The 21,922-nt window shown below is 45.2% G+C and overlaps 1 protein-coding gene across 1 annotated transcript in view; it reads left to right on the top strand.

Moving 5' to 3' along the window:
• The first annotated feature begins 348 nt into the window (after window positions 1–348).
• Window positions 349–21,922, top strand: part of CCDC80 (coiled-coil domain containing 80) — a 37,645-nt gene continuing 16,071 nt past the window's right edge. Inside the window, exons 1-5 of the mRNA XM_033949430.1 lie at window positions 349–810; window positions 1,954–3,884; window positions 10,600–10,756; window positions 15,546–15,682; window positions 18,716–18,867. Of these exons, the coding sequence (XP_033805321.1) occupies window positions 1,974–3,884; window positions 10,600–10,756; window positions 15,546–15,682; window positions 18,716–18,867 (2,357 nt within the window). The 5' untranslated portion in view covers window positions 349–810; window positions 1,954–1,973. The remainder of the gene's footprint in view (window positions 811–1,953; window positions 3,885–10,599; window positions 10,757–15,545; window positions 15,683–18,715; window positions 18,868–21,922) is intronic.

The raw sequence follows: 21,922 nt of genomic DNA, 5'->3' as shown, positions 1-21,922 counted from the left end.
GTGATAGGCATGCAAATTTGCTCCATGCATATTCATTAGGGCTAGCCTGAAAACCCAATTGGCCTGGTGTTCCTCCAGGACAGGGTTGGGAACCACTGTAAATATAGGGTACATGTTCTGAAACAGTATTTTTAGTATAGGGACAAAAACAACCAGAGAGGCGAGGCCGGCTGACAACTGCGGCGCTGAAAGAGTTAAAGTGGCCTGCGTCTTCATCCAGTAATTTAGGAGAAGGCTACAGCTGCTCAGCCCCCCCCCCCCGAAATGTCATCCTTAGCCCCGCCCCGGGGAATTTAGGTGGGAGGGGCGGGGCGGGATCTTGCTAGGCTGCTAAAACCTCCCTGAAGTTTCCCCCCCCCCATCACTTCTTCCAGTGGCTCCAACCCCTGCCCTGGTCGTTTGAGTTCACCCCGGCAGGGAGATGAGGTTATCGGGAGATTACTAGGATTGCATCCAAGCAGCAAAAACGAAAAACATAACGAAACGAAAGGGAGCAACCAGGCTTCCCCCCCCCCTCTCCTTGCGAGTCCATCCTGCAATTGATGCGGGGGCTGGGAACAAAGGAGCCGGGATCTTGGAGCTCGGGCCACAGCAGCCGAGGAGGGGGACATGGGCTGCACCGGGCGGCTGTCAGAGAGCAAGAGTGAAGAGCCTGGGCTCGATGGAGACGCGCAGATTTAGACGCCTATCTGCATCCTCCCGCTTGCCCCGGAGGTAAAGGTTGCTCTGGGGATCCGCCCCTGCTCTGGGGAGGCTCCGGCTCAAAAGGCACCAAAGACCTCCTCTTTTTACCCCTGTTAACAGCTGGATGTAAGTATGCAACCTAAATATTTAGCTATGTGAACTTTTTTTTTTTTTTTTTTTTTTGGGGGGGGGGTTGTCTTTGCAGCATCCTGTTCTGACTTTTCACAAGTTAAAGGGCTTCTGCCTCCTACAAGCCTGATGAAATGTTATGTGTTGGGATTAAAGGGGCAGGGTGTTCCCCACCCCTCCCTGCCCACCCCCCCAGCAAAATCTGACTGTGTTCTGCTCATTTTAGATTTTTTTACATGTATGTATGTATGATTTTTACATGTATGTATGTATTACATGCATGTATGTAGATCTGGTTGGTTTTATTTCCCCTCAGCGAAAGCCTGAGGCTTTAAGAAATTCTTAGATAGGACTCATGAATTCATGTTTGAATGCTCTTATATCTCCAGCCCTCACTTATCAATTTTGGAAAGATCTTAAAACAATACAAAATTGAATCAATTTCAAAATTATCATGCTAAGCGGATTTTTTTTTTTTTAATTTTTATGGAGTAATGTTTACAGTTTCTGATCTATCTTAGTATAAATAATTTGTATTGTGCATATTTTACTTTGAATAAGTTAGGGTTGCATTTTGTTAGTCAGTATCTTTTATTGAAATGTTTATAAGATATTGTTATTTGGATCTGTACTTTTATTCTATAACATTTTTATTGAAGAAATCAGTAAATATACAATATTATAATACAATAAAATAGTCATTAAATTAAAATTCATCATATTAATTTCCATCAAATATCTTTCATTTCTTCAAAATATATTTCCAAAATATCCATTACATCTCTCAATACCCTCCCCCTAATTCCTACCCCCCTTCCCTTTTCCTATTGACCTCTCCCCCCATCCTCCCCCCAAATTTAGTTTTTAACTTTTTTATTGAAAGAATCATACTAAACCCCCCCCCCAAACCCAATGAAAATTGACAAAAACAAAGAATAATAAAACTAAAGAACTGTATTTTAATTACTTGTTGTAATTACTATTGTGTAAACCGCCAAGAACTGATGGTTTGGCGGTATATAAAAATAAACTATTATTATTATTCACAGAGGCAATTTAAATTTCTTTGGAATGTTTGCAGTGAACGCACGTCTAGAAATATTGTGTTAATGTTTTGTCGTTTTCTCTCTTTCCTTTCAGCACTGGCAGCCTTTCACATCATGAACTTGGTGATACATTTCTGCTTGACCCTGATACTAGCCACGTGGGTAATGGCCAGGTCAGAAGAGCCTCAGGGACCAGGTGTGAGAGGGGGCCAAAGACGTGAGAATTTGTCTCCTGCTGCGAGAGTTGGCAGAGCCGGGAGAACAGGGCTGCCCCAGAGAGGGTTAACCGTACCTGCAGGGAATCGCAGCTCCCTAAGCCCCGAAAAAAGAAGGGATCTGCCATCGCCGAGAGCCCTGTCTCCTTCCGGAAGCCGTGAAGGTAACTCTACGGGGAAAAAGAGCGGGGTTCAAGGCGGATATCAAAGACCTCTAGCCCAGCCTGGAATGATGAAGGACGAAGAAGGGTCTTCGTCACGATCTAGGATGGTGCGTTTCCCTTCTGGTTCAGGTTCCCCCAACATCCTGGCCAGTTTTGCTGGCAAGAACCGGGTCTGGATCATCTCGGCTCCTCATGCCTCTGACGGCTACTATCGTCTCATGATGAGCCTTCTGAAGGATGATGTCTACTGTGAGCTGGCCGAGAGGCATATTCAGCAGATCCTGTTGTTCCACCAAGAAGGAGAGGAAGGGGGCCGAATCAGGCGGATTAACAGTGAGGGGGCGATTGTAGAGCAGCCACTGGATCCTGCCGCTATTCCTAAGCTAATGAGCTCCCTAAAGTTGGAGAAAGGCAAATTTGGAATGGTGCTTTTGAAGAAGACGCTACAGGTAGAGGAACGGTATCCGTATCCAGTCAGGTTGGAAGCGCTCTATGAGACGGTGGACCAAAGCCCCATACGGAGAATAGAGAAACTCAGGCAAAAGGGGTTTGTAGAAAAATGCAAAGCAGCTGGGGTGGAAGGACAAGTTGCTGAAGAGGGAAACAGTGTCAAACCAACAAAAAGTAGTTCCAATGCCCTTGTGCCTGCCAGAAAACCAGACCAAAGAAGAGTCGGCATCCAACCGACAAGAGATGTTCGCCTAAAGTTTCCTAGGAAACATACAACCACCGTGGCTCCTCCTCCTCCTCCAATTAAGTCAACTGCAGCAGCTACTACAGTACCCCCTACAACAAGAACAACCACCAGGATCAACAGAATCATAATTGTAGCCACTAGACCTCCTCCTCCACCACTCCCACCAACTACGGTACCTCCCACTACTCCAAGAACTTGGTCCACAAAAGCCTTAAACAGGGAGGATCGCCACAAGAAGCCCACAGCCTCTGAGGTGACCACGAGGGTCACAGAGGATGCCCACGCCCCTGTAAGAACGGATCATCGCAAAGACAGGCACCATGAACACATAGAAAGACACCCAGCTGTTCCACGAAAACCTAGTAGAACTTCGAATTATGATGCCTCTATGCAAGAACCCACAACTCTAGGCCCCACCTCGAGCTATTATACAAGGGCAAGCACCGGTAGACAAGGGGACAATCGTACAGACAAGAAAGGCTATGGCCACCGGGATCCAAATGCCACTCCAGGCCAACATAAGCCATTCAAGCCCAAGCCACCTAAAAGGAAGACCCCAGAAAAAGATCTGACCAATGAGTATGAAAATGTGTATGATACCGAAAGGTCAACTCCTCCCCAGATAGGGCCTGAGGAGGTCGAAGCGGCAAGAATTCCAGAGAAGAAAGGGAAAGAGCAGAAAAAGACAGAGAAGCCAGATAGAGCCGAGAAGAAAAAGAAGAAGAAACATGAGAAACCAGGTAAGGGACTGAAAGAAGAAAAGCAGGCCAAAAGAGACAAGTCGGAGAAGAAACCCAAGGCAGAGAAGGATCGCAGCAAGAAAAACAAAAAAGCAAACAAGAGCGAGAAGGACGAGTTCCTCAAGCCAGCGACGAAACCTTTGGTTCACAGCCCCCGAAGGTCACTGGCAACATTCATGGATTATTTTGAAAACAAAAGAAGACTTCTGGTAAGTGAGAGAGACTCCTCACACTCTCTTTCCGTACTTTGCCGAATCTCTTAAAAATTGACGTTTATTTCTTTTTATGTTTATTGGAAGCTTCTACATCACTACTAATGACTGGGGAGTCAATTCGGAGTAGTTTACATGAGCTTCTGTAATGGTGTTACAATACATGAGCTTCTGTAAAGGTGTTACAATACAGAGTTAGCGTTTTCTGAGATGGCTTTCAATATAGACACATTTATACCATAGTCAATCAACCTACGTATATATCGTGTACTATGTTCATACTAAATCCTACTTATTTGCACACATAAGTACCTGTATCATGTTCTATGTTGTGTTCCTAATGGGGAATGGCCAACTATCTCCTCTATGCTGCTTTATTAGTTAAAGTAGTCTATGAAGAGGATGGTCTTTATCCCTTTCTTGAATTTTCCGGTGCCTTTTTCTAGTTTTAATCCCTTTGGAAGGGAGTTCCACCACCTTGGAGCATTCACTGAGAATGTCCTTGTCCAAAAGCTTTTGTATTTGATGCCACTGAAGGAAGATATTTCCAACAGGTATTCTTAGCTTGAGCACAGGGCACATGCTGGTATATGGTAATGTAGTCTAGCCGCTGGAAATTGAGGTTCTGAGAGAAGAATGATTTTGTGTGTCAGTAACAAGATCTTGAATGTCACCCTGCTTTCAATTGGGAGCCGGTGTAACTCTTTCAGAAGCGGGGTGGCACTCGTCTGCCTCAATTTTCCCAGCAGAAATCTTGCTGCTGTGTTTTGTACCATTTGAATCTGCCTGGTCACGCACTTCGGAACGCAAAATTATAGATACTACCTAGGTATCTGATGGTGTCCCACAGGGGTCAGTGTTGGGACCGCTGCTGTTCAATATATTCATAAATGACCTGGAAACAGGGACGAAGTGCAAAGTTATAAAATTCGCGGACGACACAAAACTCTCCAGTAGGGTCAGAACTGTTGAGGAATGCAAAGATCTACAAAGAGACCTGAACAAACTGAGCGAGTGGGCAGAAAGATGGCAGATGAGCTTCAATGTTGAGAAATGTAAAGTCTTGCATATAGGGAAAGGGAACCCGATGTACAGCTATACAATGGGAGGGAGGGTACTGGGGGAAGGCAACCTAGAAAAAGACTTGGGGGTATTGGTGGACAAAACAATGAAGCCGGCGGCGCAATGTGCAGTGGCCTCAAAGAAGGCGAACAGAATGTTGGGCGTTATCAAAAAGGGTATCACTACCAGAACGAAGGAAGTTATCCTACCACTGTATCGAGCGATGGTGCACCCGCATCTGGAGTACTACGTCCAATACTGGTTGCCGTACCTTAAGAAAGATATGGCGATACTCGAGAGGGTCCAGAGAAGAGCGACTAGGATGATAAAGGGCATGGAAAATCTTTCGTATGCTGAAAGGCTGGAGAAGCTGGGGCTCTTTCCCCTGGAAAAGCGGAGACTTAGAGGGGACATGATAGAGATTTATAAAATCATGAAAGGCATAGAGAAGGTGGAGAGGGACCGATTCTTCAGACTAGCGGGGACAACAAAAACAAGAGGGCATTCAGAAAAATTGAAAGGAGACAGTTTCAAAACGAATGCTAGGAAGTTCTTCTTCACTCAGAGGGTGGTGGACACCTGGAAAGCGTTCCCAGAAGAGGTGATAGGACAGAGTACAATATTGGGTTTCAAAAAGGGATTGGATGACTTCCTGAAGGTGAAGGGGATTAAAGGATACAGATAGAGGGTAGCTATACAGGACACTAAATAAATAGGGAATACACGATTTAGGTAAAGGATCACTTACAGGTTATGGACCTGGGGGACCGCTGCGGGAGCGGACTACTGGGCACGATGGACCCCTGGTCTAACCCAGCAGAGGCAATCCTTATGTTCTTATATTCTAGATGGGTAATTCTTCACCAGCCCTTGGAACATCCACAATGATTATGTTTTGAGACCAGTTTGCATACACTGCTTCCACCCTATGCAAGTTCCTCTCATTTGTTGAGATTCTGATATCCAGGTGGCTGGGCTTATCCCAAGGAGTGGTAGAGAACCCATGTGCTATTAAAAAAAAAGAAATACCGTATTTGCCGGCGTATAAGACAACTTTTCAGTACCTTAAAATCCTCCCCAAAGTCGGGGGTCGTCTTATACGCTGGGTACTGTTTACATGCCCTTACTTTACATGCCCTAACATCTCCTTCCTTACCTCCTTACGGTGCTTACGGTACTAGTAAACCTGCCGGGACATCAGCGGGGCCATGGCGGGACATCAGTGTGACAAGGGTGCCATCTCCTTCATCCTGCACAGCGGGAAGCAGCGGCGCTCTGGCCCCACCCCTTTACGTCTCTCGCACATGCGGCCGTGTGTGGAGTCTAGCCCTTAAGGAAGTTGCGGGGGCGAGCAGGAGGCGTGCCGCTGTGTATGGCTGTGTAGGGCTGGCACTCCTGTCCCATTGATGTCCTGCAATTTTACAGTTTACATTAAAGGCAGTGTGTAATAAAATACATAGTGCAACTATAGTACTGATAAAGTACCGTATGGTATGGTACTATCCATATATGGATAAGAGTGGACCAGACTGCTGCTAGTGAGATGGAGACAGGGAGGGCACCAATCAAATCAGGTTTGTATACAGCCAACCACAGTACGGTACTTATTTGTTGTGCAGAAGGTGTGCGGAAGAAGGGGTAGTCTTATATGGCGAGTATATAACAAACTCTATATTTTAAGTGTAAAAGTTGGGGGGTCGTCTTATATGCCCAGTCGTCTTATATGCCGGCAAATACGGTAAATAAGAAGATATTCTCTAGAAAAGGTGTTTAGAGTCTTATAAGAACATAAGAAGTGCCTCTGCTGGGTCAGACCAGAGGTCCATCGTGCCCAGCAGTCTGCTCACGCGGTGGCCCAATAGGTCCAGGACCTCTATCTATATCCCTCTATCCCCTTTTCCTTCAGAAAATTGTCCAATCCCTTCTTGAACCCTAATACCATACTCTGTTCTATCACGCCCTCTGGAAGCGCATTCCAGGTGTCCACCACCCGTTGGGTGAAGAAAAACTTCCTAGCATTGATTTTGAATCTGTCCCCCTTCAGCTTTTCCGAATGCCCTCTCTCGTTCTTGTAGTTCTCGAAAGTTTGAAGAATCTGGCCCTCTCCACTTTCTCTATGCCCTTAATGTCTTAAGCCATTACTTCTAATAGCTGCAAAAAAGCCCAGCCAGAGCTGGTACAAGGGTGGTGGGCACCATAGGTGAACCTACAGCTATAAGTCTTTCCCCCCCCCCCTTTCCATTTTGATAATTGGGATCATCACACAAATATTCTATAAATTGTAGGCAAAGTATGTGCTGACAGTTCTAAGTTTGTGCGCCTATCGGGGCTTATTATTTTGCTTGATTGAAACAGGTTTTTGCCGCCCCCAAGAATTTGGTGCCTTAGGTGGGTGCCTATTCGTGCCTAATGCTTGGGCCAGTCCCGAGGAAGCTTCTAGTCTTTCCTGCCTTATTCCTTAGCAATGACAAAAAACAGGAGCTAGGTCACAGAGAGCTACAGATGTTCGACTCTTAAGTGAGACACATGACTGGAGCTGGCAGATGATTTAGGCACTGGCATTTTTTTTTTTTTCTTAATTTCCACACATGCATAAAAGCCCAGCCGAGTTCTATTATTGATGCCACATGACTTTCTCAAGATTTTGCAACCGTTTGTTGTTTTGTTTTGTTTTTTGCCTCTGTGCAGAAATCGTTCCCATTAAAATCCTGTGATTAGGAAAGTTTCATGAAGTAATTTGCAGAAGTGGAGCGTAATAATCCACACATTTTATACAATCTATGCAGCCTGACCTGGTCTATAGGTGGAGAAACTGGGCTCAGTTTTTACTTTGTGATGAGCCCCTCCATTCAGCTAAAATCTCTCAATCTGCATTTGATTACTCGACTTTCCAAATCTAAGATCAAGACAAGTTAAAATTCAGATACAGTGGGGTAGAAACATAGAAACATAGAAGATGACGGCAGAAAAGGGCTACAGCCCATCAAGTCTGCCCACTCTGCTTACCCACCCCCTGTCTATGCCCTAATGGCCCAATTTCCTTATCTTGACTCTCGTAGGGATCCCACATGGGTAAACATGGAAATATAGAAGATGACGGCAGAAAAGGGCTACAGCCCATCAAGTCTGCCCACTCTGCTTACCCACCCCCTGTCTATGCCCTAATGACCCAATTTCCTTATCTTGACCCTCGTAGGGATCCCACATGGGTATCCCATTTATTCTTAAAGTCTGGCGCGCTGTCTGCCTCGATCACCTGCACTGAAAGCTTGTTCCAATGATCAACCACTCTCTCTGTGAAGAAATACTTTCTGGTGTCTGCAGCAGCCACTCTCTCCTCTCCCTATTGGCTAAGGCTCTTAACATTTGCATCTCCTCTTCCTATAGGCTAAGGCTCTTTACACCTGCATTGTGATGTCATAGAACTTTCTGATTATAGAAACATAGAAACATGATGGCAGATGAAGGCCAAATGACCCATCATAGAAACATAGAAGATGACGGCAGAAAAGGGCTACAGCCCATCAAGTCTGCCCACTCTGCTTACCCACCCCCTGTCTATGCTCTAATGACCCAATTTCCTTATCTTGACCCTCGTAGGGATCCCACATGGGTATCCCATTTATTCTTAAAGTCTGGCACGCTGTCTGCCTCGATCACCTGCACTGGAAGCTTGTTCCAATGATCAACCACTCTTCTGTGAAGAAATACTTTCTGGTGTCGCCATGAAATTTTCCGCCCCTGAGTTTGAGCGGGTGCCCTCTTGTGGCCGAGGGTCCCTTGAGAAAGAAAATATCATCTTCCACTTCGACACGTACTTTGAGGTACTTAAATATTTCGATCATGTCTCCCCTCTCCCTACGTTCCTCGAGAGTGTAGAGCTAAAATCCTAGTTTTACATATAAATTACATATATGTCTAACACTCTGCTAAGGTGAACTTCGTACCATACGTTTAGGAGGAAAAGTGACAGTTATAAATGAATTTTGCTTCAGAAATCCAGATGTGAAGCTGGATGTCGGAGCTGATTTTGTAAGATTGCTTCCTTGTTACATCTGGATTCAGAGTGATGCCTCTATCAGTTTCCAGAGGGATGTTTCTTTCATATTCTGCCAGCAGGAGCAATTTGATAAATCAAGCCCATTGTGTGGTGACCATTTGTTTTTCATTGGTTCAGCTAATAGGGATCAGTGCCCTGAGCAGGATTAGCAGGGGTTAACAGACGTCCGGATTTAGCTGCACATGCTGTGTTTTCAGAGGACCTATCCGGGCATCCAGATGACTTTTCAAAATCAGGCACTTTGCCGGGTTTTGAAAAGCTTCCAGCTCGGGAGCTGTGTTAGGAAGGCATTTGCACGGTGTCAGGTCAAAAGTGCACTGGGACAAAGGTGCGCGCAGACAACTGAGCGCAACGCGGAGGCGCGCGCCGAAGAAAATGTCTGTTTTAAAGGGCTCCGACTGGGGGTGTGGGGGGGGAACCCCCCCCACTTTACTATATACAGATCACGCCGCATTGTGGGGGCGTTGTGGTGGGGGGTTGGGGGGTTGTAACCCCCCCCCCATTTTACTGAAAACTTTACTTTTTCCCTAAAAAACAGGGAAACAGTTAAGTTTCCAGTATAATGAGGGCGGATACAACCCCCCAAACCCCCACAACGCCGCCGCGATCTGTATTAAGTAAAGTGGGGGGGGGGGTTCCCCAACAAAAACCCCCGTTGAAGCCCCTAAAAACACTCTTTTTCTTTGGCGCGCGCTTCCATCTTGCGCTTAGTTGTCGGCGCGCGCCTTTGTCTTCGGCGGTTTTGTCTATGAGCCCATTTGCACATGTGGGTGCAATGCAGTGCCGTCATGCACAGGCGTGCATGCGTGTGATGTCATTATGTCAAGCATGCGCAGATGCTCTGTTGATGCGGCTCCTGAATGAGAGAACAGGTAGAGGGAGGCGGGGTTGTCTTTTCTTTAATATTTCTGGACAATAGATCATAGAAGTCCGCTCGGTACTGTCTTTAGGCTCCCACAGCTGGAGTTGCCATTGAAGCCCTCTCCAGTCCAGGGGGAATAATAAGGGGGGAACGGAGGGGAGGCAGGTCGCCAGGGGCGTAGTCTTCCTAAGGGCATGACACCTCTCCTCCTCTATGCCCCCTGCTCCTTTCCTTGCCATGTGCGCGCACCCCTTGCCTCCCTCCCGTACATGTTTTACTTCCTCGGTGCGAGGTTGCTGCCCGCGTCGGCATCGGCGCCCTCTCTGACGTCACCTCCGGGACCCGCACCTAGGAAGCGACATCAAAGGGCGAGCGACACGGACGCGGGCATGCCGCTGACGCCGGAAGAAGTTCAAAAGGTATGGGGGACAGGGAAGAGGGTGGGGGAGGGCGCCTCTCACCCTTACCACGCCGCTGCCCCAGCCTCTTCTAACCGTCCTGTCACTGGAGCTTCTATCAGGATGGTTAGCATAGGCTGGGCGTTCCGGAGCCGGGCATTCGTTCTCCCCTGTTCCAAAATTTTAGCAAACTGCAAGGTTTGAGCCAGGCCACATTTGCTCTTTGAAAACAGCAATACTCAGCAGAAGCGAGGAAATATGAAAACCCAGTATGTACCGTCTTTGCCACCTCGTTCAAAAACTAAAGCAGTGTTTCTCTTTCTAACGCAGCTGATTACAACCCCCAAGGATGAGAACAACATGTATATTCAACAGCGGGATGAGTACCTGGAGACGGTGTGCGAAATGGCAGTCAGGAAAATATCCATCATCACCATCTTCGGCAGTATGTCCAACAGCACCATGAAAATTGACCACTTCCAATTAGGTACACACTGATTCTAACTATTATTTCTTCCGAGATGTGGGGGGGGGAGGGGTGTTTTGCCCTCCTTTACTACAGAGATGAGATTTCTTGGTTAGATTTTATAAGAACATAAGAATTGACGCTGCTGGGTCAGACCAATGGTCCATCGTGCCCAGCAATCCGTTCCCACGGCAACCCTTAGGTCAAAGGCCAGTGCCCTAACTGAGACTAGCCTTACCTGCGTACATTCTGGTTCAGCAGGAACTTGTCTAACTTTGTCTTGAATCCCTGGAGGGTGTTTTCCCCTATAGCAGCCTCTGGAAGAGCCTTCCAGCTTTCTACCACTCTCTGGGTGAAGAAGAGCTTCCTTATGTTTGTACAGAATCAATCCTCTTTTAACTTTAGAGAATGCCCTCTCGTTCCCTCCACCTTGGAGAGGGTGAACAACCTGTCTTTATCTACTAAGTCTATTCCCTTCAATATCTTGAATGTTTCGATCATGTCCCCTCTCAATCTCCTCTGTTCGAGAGAGAAGAGGCCCAGTTTCTCTAATCTCCCACTGTACGACAACTCTTCCAGCCCCTTAACCATTTTGGTCACTCTTCTCTGGACCCTTTCAAGTAGTACTGTGTCCTTCTTCATGTATGGTGACCAGTGCAGTGTCGAAGCAACGACGGCATGCCCGTTTGGGGTTTTTTTTTTTACATGATAGAAGGCACAACATGGACATAAGATCTGGGTGTTGCCTCAGTATGGCTACGCTTATTTCAGGAAATCCAAACAAAACACTGGGAAAATCAAAATGTAAATGCTGTAACATCAGAAAGAAAAAGCAAACTCCGCATAGAATTGCTTGAAAACACCTCATAGGTTATACTTGAAAAGTGCTCGGAAATGTTGTAGGAGAGACCACTACCCGGGCGTTCACCCAAATGGCTTGTCTCAACTACTTCCATTCCATAGGTTTCATATATTAACAAAAAATATAGAACGGCATACTTATCTTGTCTCTTTGTGGGTTCCGACGCGTTTCGCCGAGGCTGCTTCAGAAAATGTGTACTGCCGAAAAACTTCAGTGTGCTTTCAGTCTCATTCCAAGAACTTTTAACTACGGGTATTCTGAAGCAGCCTTGGCGAAATGCCTCGGCACCCAAAAAAGATACAAGATAAAGAAGGGGACACGAACAGATCGGAGAAGGTTATCATGCCGGTGTACCAGGGCATGGTGCGCCCTCACCTGGAGTACTGCGTCCAGCACTGGTCACCGTACATGAAGAAGGACACGGTACCACATGAAAGGGTCCAGAGAAGAGCGACTAAAATGGTTAAGGGGCTGGAGGAGTTGCCGTACAGTGAGAGATTAGAGAAACTGGGCCTCTTCTCTCCTCGAACAGAGGAGATTGAGAGGGGACATGATCAATACATTCAAGATACTGAAGAGAGTAGACTTAGTAGATAAAGACAGGTTGTTCACCCTCTCCAAGGTAGGGAGAACGAGAGAGCACTCTCTAAAGTTGAAAGGGGATAGATTCCGTACAAACGTAAGGAAGTTCTTCTTCACCCAGAGAGTGGTAGAAAACTGGAATACTCTTCCGGAGTCTGCCATAGGGGAAAACACCCTCCAGGGACTCAAGACAAAGTAGATAAAGACAAACTGTTCACACTCTCCAAGGTAGGGAGAACGAGAGGGCACTCTCTAAAGTTGAAAGGGGATAGATTCCGTACAAACATAAGGAAATTCTTCTTCACCCAGAGAGTGGTGGAAAACTGGAACGCTCTTCCAGAGGCTGTTATAGGAGGAAACACCCTCCAGGGATTCAAGACAAAGTTGGACATGTTCCTGCTAAACTGGGGTACACAGGTGAGGCTGGACTCATTTAAAGTACTGGTCTTTGACCTGGGGGCTGCTGCGTGAGTAGACTGCTGGGCAGGATGGACCAGCAGCGGCAATTCTTATGTTCTTATAATTGCAGCGTTCTATATTTTTTGTTAATATTTAAAAGCTGTGGATTTGGGCATTATTACTAGTGTAATTATTGGATGTAGTTGAGGCAAGCCATATGGGTGAACGTCCGGGCAGCGGTCTCTCCGAAAACACTTCTGAGCACTTTTCAAAATATAAACTATGAGGTGTTTTCAAGCAATTGTATGCGGAGTTTGTTTGGGTTTTTGATATTACACTTATTTCAGATCAGATTTGCTTTATTCTCCGGTTACACCCTAGGGTCCCTTTTACTGAACCGCGGTAAGCACTCGTTTGTGCTTACTGCGGGATGCGCTCTGGCGTCCCAATATAAAATGTACACACTGCCCTTGCAAAATAATTAAATTTTATTTTTGTGAAAGGGCGTGTCTGAGGGCAGAGAGGGGGCGTGACTACGCGAATCAGGATGTGCAGCATCGCCACATGCTAATGGATTACCATGGGGTTAGCGCGGGGGCCCTTACCACCTTCAAAATAGGAGGTGGGAGGGGCTCACATGCCGGTTTTTTTTAATAGTGCAAACTATATAGTTGAAAAAGTCTATAAGGGAAAGTAGAAATCAGCACATAATATAAGGGCTGGTCACTGCTAAGACCCCCTGGTAATTTTCCCAACATTATATTGAATGCAATTGATCCTCAGAAATGCCACCAGCCACTCATATATGTTTCATAGTGGTTGGATTTATACATTGCATCCTCACCGGGTCATTTTTGTTTTGTTTTTAAATTTGTGAATATCTTAATTTTTCATAAAATGCAACAGTGCCAAAGTAAAACTTATCGTAAATAAGAGCTAATACTTAGCTTAGCTATAATGGTCCATTCTAAGGGATACTATCACCAACATGTTTCACCCAACACGGGTTTCATCAGGGCTGTGATCCCTAGAATATTAAAAAAACATTTAGAAATTGTATTAAACTCTAATATTCTTACAAACACTTAAAAACCATTCACCTCTGAGTCTGAATAACTAAAATATTTACCTCGATTAGAATGTGTTTCCCACGACGCGACCACTCCATAAGTTTTAAAATGGCCGCGGCGTGTAATAACTGCTATTTGTGGCTGGTGGCATTTCTGAGGGTCAAGTGCATTCAATATAACGTTGGGAAAATTACCAGGGGGTCTTAGCAGTGACCAGCCCTTGTATTATGAGGTTTTTTTTTAATAGCCACGCACTAAATGGCAAAATTAGTGCGTGGCCATGAACTTGGAAAAACTGGCCTTAGTGCGTGGGAAAGACCCACATAAGGGGTGTTCCAAGGTCACATTAGGCCACCGTGTAGTAAAAGGACCTCTAAGGATTCTACTAATCTAAGCTTTATTAATAATGTACATTAACTTGTTAATTCAAGTTAAATGCTTAGATGGAAATTTTATAAAGGCAATTTTATGCATGTATGACAGTCTCTTCCAATTACAGCGCAAATCCAAGGCAAGTGAGCGACTAAATTAGTTCATGAGCTATCGCGTATGTTTTAATGGGCCTTAACAATTGCACTGAGTTGGAACTAATCTGGATTTGTGTTCACATTTCCTTGTGCACTATTCCGTAAGCCCAAGTTGTGGCATAGTAAAGGGGGACGAACCGCCCCGGATGCCGTCTTGGTGGGAGCGCCGGCACTTCTCTGCCCCTCCCCCTCCCCCAGTTTTGTAAAAGCGGGTGAGAATGGGGTTATTATTTTTCATTTGGCCATTTTGTCACCATGAGAGCAAAGTCGTCGCGATCGGGGGGGCTCTTTTTTTAAAGCGTGCGCATTCTTTCCTTGAAGTGGTTTATGCATGTGCAGTGGCGTGAACGGGCAAACTATTGGCGAAAAGAGCTTGCGCTCTTTGCATATAGGGCCGGATTCTTTAATGGTGCTCAAAAATGGTATTATTTTTTTTTAAAAAAACAATCCTCAAAATGCAACTCACATATGATTTTACACTGAGTACTTTCAGAAATGTAATAATAATAATAATAACTTTTTATTTTTCTATACCGCCATAGTCAAACTGACTTCTAGGCGGTTCACATAGAAAGAAGGCTGGACAATCAGCGAATTACAAAATGCAAGAAGAATGAAGTTACATCATGAATTGGAGATGCATGGGGAAAGAATACATGAGAGAAGAAAGATGTTACATAATGCAATGGGGTTATAAGGGGGAGAAAAAAAAAAAAAATCCTAACATATAGAAACGTGACGGCAGATAAAGGCCTAGTGATGTGTGTTTGTAATTTCAGTTTTCTTGTAAATACGGTAGTTTCATGTCCTTGTGATTTTCCTCCTAAAACTGGGTATGTGCTATAGTTAAGGTTACCAGACTTCCAAATTTCCTCCGGATAATGTCCTCCTTTTGAGGATGTGTCTGGGGGTCTGGACGGCTTTTCAAAACCCGGCACTTTGGGTTTTGAAAAGCCTCCTCAAATCGCGTCGGGCAGGCAGCAGGGGGCGGGGCTAGAGCAGGAAATGGGGCGGGATTAGGGAATTACAGGGCGGAACTGGGGGTGGGTGGGTCTAGGGGGGGTCTGGATTTTCCAATTGGAAAATCTGACAACCCAGTGTTAATCTCAGTGGCAGTAGTATTTGTAATCTTTTTTTTTTTTTTTTAGTCTTTATGCACTAATGCAGCCTCAGTGAGAAACATGGCTTGTGACGCCTGAGGCTGATGTGGTTTTGTTTTGACGCAGATTTTATCCAGTTATATAATGAAACTATGGTTGTATTTGAAGTTCTATTGTTGCAAGACATTGATTAATTAAAATGTAACACGACGTTGTACTTCTTGCTGAGTGACAGTTAATCGCATGAATTATCTTTGCATTTCCTTTTAGACAATGAGAAGCCAATGAAGGTCGTTGGCAGTGAAGATCTCTTGGACCAGGACCTCATCAACGAACTGAGGAAAGAGTACGGGATGACATACAATGATTTCTTTATGGTGCTGACAGATTTAGACATGAGGGTCAAGGTAGGGATTCAACTGTAAAACATCGCAAGTCTTTCTGGGGCAGGGCCGTGGCAAGGGCTGTGGGAGTGGTGCAGCAGCAGAGGGCACAAAGGACGCGGGGACACCAAAATTGCTTCCTGTCCACTGTCACCCCCCCCCCCTTCATGGCTGCAGCGCAGTGGGCAGGATGGCAGCGCAAGGGGTGTGTTGCACCTGTCGTGTTCTGGCTCGGTAGGGTCCTGTTTCTGGGGTCTATTTCTATCCTGCTGTCTTTAAGAAAACCCAGGATGGTGTACGGCACAACTGGCCACGAAAGAGGCTAGATTCAGTAAAAGGTGCTCAGAATTTGACACCGAAGAAAATCGGCACTAAACTGTATTCTATAAAGGGCGCTCAGCACCAGAATCTGCTCCCAGATTTGGGCGTGAGCTTTTGCACTGAATGAAACCAGGTGTAAATCCTGGTGAGCAGGTTGGGCATGGATCCTCCGAATTCTATAACTGTGTGCATTATAAAGGAACGTCCCAGACCATCCCTGGCGCCATCGTGGTGTGGGAAACGGTACCTCTTTGCTGCCCCCCCCCCCCCCCCACGCAACGCTTGCGTCCTTCCTTCCTTCCTCCCATATCTTTTTAAATCTTCGCCAGGGATGATTTTCTTGTTTTTTTTCCCCTTTTCATTCTTTTGGGTCTTATAATATTCCATATACCACAGAGTTTGCAATCAAAGTTTGGATTTTTTTTTTTTTTTTTTTGGGGGGGGGTGAGGAGGAACTGAAGAGAGAGGCAGGAACACAAGTCCATGAGCAACAGGTTCAGCCCAAAGAACCTTACTATGTTATGTTACTCAGGTTTTCTATTCCACCTTTACCTAGTCAGTTTAAGGTTGGATTACATTACAAGAGGTTGGGTCAGTTACCCAGGAAGTTACAGTGGACAGTTTGATATAAACATTCAATAGAGTTGCTAGTACAGTTACCGCATTTTCCCATATATAGGCCTATATATGGGTTTTGTAAGCTGGCCCAGTGGGTGCTGCTTGCAAATTTAGATTTTTTAAAATCATCCCCCCCCCAACCTCCCCTATCTCCTTCGCTGGCGCCGGCCTCGTTGAATCGCACCACCAGCGATGAAGAGCAGGAGTCATGTTTGCGGCTGCAGGCCGGCCGCGCGCTGCATCCTGTAACTGACGGCAAAGCGATACAGGACGCTGCGTGCGGCCGGCCTGCAGCCGCAAACATGGCTCCTGCTCTTCAACGCTGGCGGTGCGATTTGACAAGGCCGCCACCAGCGAGAGAGGTAAGGGTAGGGAGGGGGTATGATTTTTACACGTACTATAGGCCGCCCAGTTACTGGTAGGTAAGCCGCGGCTACAAAAATGGGGTGGCTTATCTACCAGTTTTTTAACTTGTATAGGCTTTTTTTGCGTCGTATACAAGGGGACGGCCTATACAGGGGGGCAGCCTATGTGTGGGGAAGTACGGTGTTAATAGTTAGGTCATAGTTACAGATACATAGTTATAAGTTCAAGTAGGTCATCGTTGGCTCATCATTAGATCCCAAGAGTTGCAATTGACAGTTTAGAAATGGGCTTTAACAATTACCATTTCAGTTACTTCAGGGCTGGCTCCCTGTCTTGATGGAGAAATGCTTTTAAAAGTTTTCTGAACCTGAGATACCAGGGATCACAAGATCATAGTGTAAGTGGTTGTTGCTTCCAGGCTTTTTCTAGTTGATATTGAATGGATAAGGTAGTTTGCCTGGTAAACTTTATATTGTTGCATTCTGGGAATTAAGTGGAACACTGCCTGGTGGAATATCTGTTGGAGGCACCCTGGAGTTGGATGGCCAACTCTATTAGATAGTCAGGGACGTTGCCTATAAGGATCTTAAAGGCAGTGATGCCTAATTTAAACTTGATCCTTGCGGTTAAGGGCAGCCAATGTAGTTCATATAGTAGGGCTGTAGGTGTTCCAATTTCCATAATCCAGATACGAGTCTTGCTGCTGCATTTTGAACTCGTACTAGGTGCGATAGCAACATTTGAGAGCAAAGAACTAGTGTTGCATTACAGTAGTCTAGTCAAGATAGGATTTGAGATTGCACTAAGATTCGGAAAGCCTCTGTTTTGAAGTATTTTCTGATGGATCTTTGCTTTCTCATCACAAGGAAAGATTGATTTATTATTGGTTTGTATGTGACTCTTCATGGATAGCTGGTTATTAATTTCTACTCCTAAGATTCGGTATTGTACTTCTAATGGAAAGTCTGTGTCATCTACGGTAATCCTTGGAGTGTAGCGTGAGTCAGTTGAGGGTCCTGGCCAAAAGAATTTGGTTTGTTCTTATTTAGTTTGAGGCGGTGGGTTGAGTTCCAATTTTCTATGATGTGGACACATTTTTTGACAATGGTGAGGGTGTTGGCTAATACAGCTGTTACAGGTAGTATGATCGTTATGTGTTCCAAAAATATTTGCAGCCAACCTAATACACTTCCCCCTCCCCATTCGCGGTTTCTGCACTTGCGATTTCACATAATCGCGATTTTTTTCTGGGGAGGGGGAAAATAAAAAAAACCATATTTTTTACCTCCCTGCCGCCTTCCCGGCCTTACCTGGTGGTTTAGCGGGCTTTCGGGGCAGGAGCGATCTTCCTACACTCCTGCCCCGTGCAGATCGCCATGAGGAAATGGCTGTAGGGAGTTCCCGTCGTAGTCTCGAGAGACTACGGGAACTTGCAGCAGCCATTTCCTCATGGCGATCTGCACGGGGCAGGAGCGTAGGAAGATCGCTCCTGCCCCGAAAGCCCTCTAGACCACCAGGTAAGGCCGGGATGGCGGGGGTGGGTCAGAGCCGGATATTCGTGGTTTTTTGCCATTCGCGGTCTGGCTCTGCCCGTATCCCCCGCGAATACTGAGGGAGAAGTGTAAAGGAAATGTAATTTGTGTAGTGCATCTGGATTTTGGTACAGCCGCTGCTCTGTTTCTTGGTGCCTTTGCTAAGACCTTGGTCTTCTTACATTTTGGTTTTCCTTTTTTATTTTTACATTTCAAACAGCAATACTATGAGGTGCCAATTGCCATGAAGTCTGTATTTGATTTAGTTGACACCTTCCAGTCGCGAATCAAAGAAATGGAAAAACAGAAGAGAGAGGGAATCTCTTGCAAGAAGGAAGATAAGACTCGTACGCTGGAAAACTTCTTATCAAGGTATGCCATTTGGGTCTCTTCTCAGGCTGAGCTGTTTATAAATTCTTTCCTTGAAATTATTCATTTGGCAGTAAAAATAAAAATGACAAACAAGAGGTATTGAGAGTTCTTGCTTTCCTAGGATTATTATTAAGGAGGGCTGTATCTCTTGCCTCTTGAAACTAAACTAAACCTTGAGCTTATATACCGCATCTTCTCTATAAGGATAGAGCTCGACACGGCTTACAAGAGTTTAAGAAAGGAAAATATAATAAGAATTAGTGGTTATATAGAGAGCAGTGGAATTTACATTTTTTGAAAATAGCCACATTTTCAGATGTTTTCGAAATAATTGGAAAGAGCCCAAATTATGCAGCTGGACAGGAAAGTTATTCCAAAACTCAGTAATTTTAAAGTAGAGAGATTTCCCAAATTTTCCGATATAGATAACACCTTTTAACAAGAGGAAAGATAATTTAAGCTTTTGGATAGATCTGGTAACATCAGGTCTCACAGAGTTCCAGGATAGAGGAATTAAAGGGGGGAAGAGTGCCTTGCAAGATCTTAAATGTTAGGCAGGCACACTTAAAGGAAACCCTAGAGATTACTGGGAGCCAAAAGCAGGGAAACATGATCATATATGCTTTTTGCAAAGATCAACCTAGCTGCAGTATTCTGGATCTGTTGAAGTCTTTGAAGACTTTTCTTGATTAGACTTAGATAGACTGAATTACAACAATCCAACCTCGAAAGAATGATTGATTGTACGAGGACAGCAAAATGTTGTTGGTGGAAGCAGGATCTCACTTTCCTCAGCATATGGAGACTAAAGAAGCATTTTTTTTTAACCAGAGAATTAAGATGGTCATTGAATGAAAGTGTTGAGTCTATAATGACACCCGGAACTTTACTTGAGAATTCAATCTGCCATGAAGATCCAGATGGCAATGAAATGGACGAAGGTAGTTGATCTAGTTTTGGGCCAAGCCACAGTAGTTTGGATTTGGAGTCATTCAGCTTCATTTGCATAGTAAGGGCCCAAGATTGAAGCTTCATTATGCATGCTATTATAGTTTCAGCGAGGCTTGCGAGATTCAAATCTATCTCAAGAACTTGCCTTTCACACAAGCAAGATACAACAAATCTGTTGGTCTGACATTATGCTAACCCTGAGTCAGTGGCGTACTAAGAGGGAGGCGGAAGGGGCAATCCACCCCGGGCGTAGTCTTGCTGAGGGCGGGGCACCCCTCCTTCTCTATGCCCCTCCCCCACTCCTCTCCTTGCCCCGTACCTTTGAGGCTGATGCCCGTGTTGGCATCGGCGCTCTCTCTGATGTCACTTCTGGGACCTGCACCTAGGAAGTGGGCGAGCCGACACAGACGTGGGCATGCTGCTCGCGTTGGAGAAGTTAAAAGAGTAATTTTGAACACATAACACCTCTGCTCAAGGAATTACATTGGCGCCAATGTATCTCAGAATTCAATTGAAGTGCATTTGTATTGCATTTAAGATCCTATTTGGCATTTTTGCCACTTTGATTCCTTTAGACTGGAATGTTCATAGATCTCATCTTGCCAGAAGTTCTCAAAAATTAAAACTTACATTTCACTCTCTCAGTGGTAAAAACAGAACCCTTAAGAGATTTAGTCATTCTTTTGCTTTTAAATTAACCGAGTTCTGGAATGCTGTACTGCTTACATTAAGAAGCTTAGGTTCTTTTGCTTGATTCCGGAAAGTTCCGAAAACTTTTTTGACTACTAAACATTTTGGAAATTAATTATTTCAGTCCACTACTCTTCCTTGTCAAATTTATGTATTATGTTTTACATTATTGTTAACCGAGTCGAGCTCCTCTTGGTTGATGACTCGGTCTATAAAACTGTTTTAGTTTAGTTTAAAAAGGTACGGGGAACAGGAAGAGGGCAAACGTTCGGCAGGGGAGGGGCGCCTCTCATCCTTATTACGCCAGGGTCCTGAGTCCCCCCCTCTGATAAAGTCACAACAAAACTGAATCGTGATTCTTGTCTACCTGTCAGTCGGTATAAATGCAGTTGAATGTTAAGTGTTTTCGGTAGCAGTTGGGATCTTGGATGACCTTAACATCCTTTAGGAGTCGGGAACAAGAACAAAAGGCCAAAACTTCACAAATCACACACATGAGAAAAACACCAGTGGAGATGACAAAAACCAATAAAATATCACCTGCAATGGTTTATTGAAATCTTCTTTGGCTCGACACGGGCTGTGTTTCGGCTTCATAGCCTGCATCAGAGGCCTTATCAAAAACCATCCTGGAGAAATATGAAGGAAGCTTCATTTGCAGAAAAGCAATCCTACCGCTGGGACCGCTCCTGTTCAATATATTTATCAACGACCTGGAGACGGGGACGACATGTGAGGTTATCAAATTTGCTGATGACACCAAGCTTTGCAGCAGGGTTAGAAACACGGAAGACTGTGAGGTCCTGCAAAGAGACCTAACAAGACTGGAAGAGTGGGCAAAAAAGTGGCAAATGAGTTTTAACATAGAGAAATGTAAGGTCATGCATGTAGGGAAAAAGAACCCGATGTTCAGCTACAAAATGGGGAGGATCACTGCTAGGGGTGAGCAACCTCGAAAGAGACCTGGGGGTGATGGTGGACACAACATTGAAAGCATCAACACAGTGCGCGACGGCCTCAAAGAAAGCAAACAGAATGTTGGGTATCATTAAAAAGGGTATCACGACCAGGACGAAGGAAGTCATCCTGCCGCTGTATCGTGCAATGGTGCGCCCACATCTGGAGTACTGTGTCCAGTATTGGTCGCCGTACCTCAAGAAGGACATGGCAGTACTTGAGGGGGTCCAGAGGAGAGCGACTAAACTGATAAAAGGTATGGAAAACTTTTCATATGCTGACGGGTTGAAAATGCTGGGGCTCTTCTCCCTGGAAAAGCGGAGACTTAGAGGAGACATGATAGAAACCTTCAAAATCCTGAGGGGCATAGAGAAGGTAGACAGGGACAGATTTTTCAGACTGTGGGGAACCACAAATACAAGGGGTCACTCAGAGAAATTGAGAGGGGACAGGTTTA

The sequence above is a fragment of the Geotrypetes seraphini genome, chromosome 6, assembly GCF_902459505.1.
Source record: "Geotrypetes seraphini chromosome 6, aGeoSer1.1, whole genome shotgun sequence".
Classification (NCBI taxonomy): Eukaryota; Metazoa; Chordata; class Amphibia; order Gymnophiona; family Dermophiidae; genus Geotrypetes; species Geotrypetes seraphini.
This window is presented reverse-complemented; position numbering and strand designations above follow the sequence as displayed.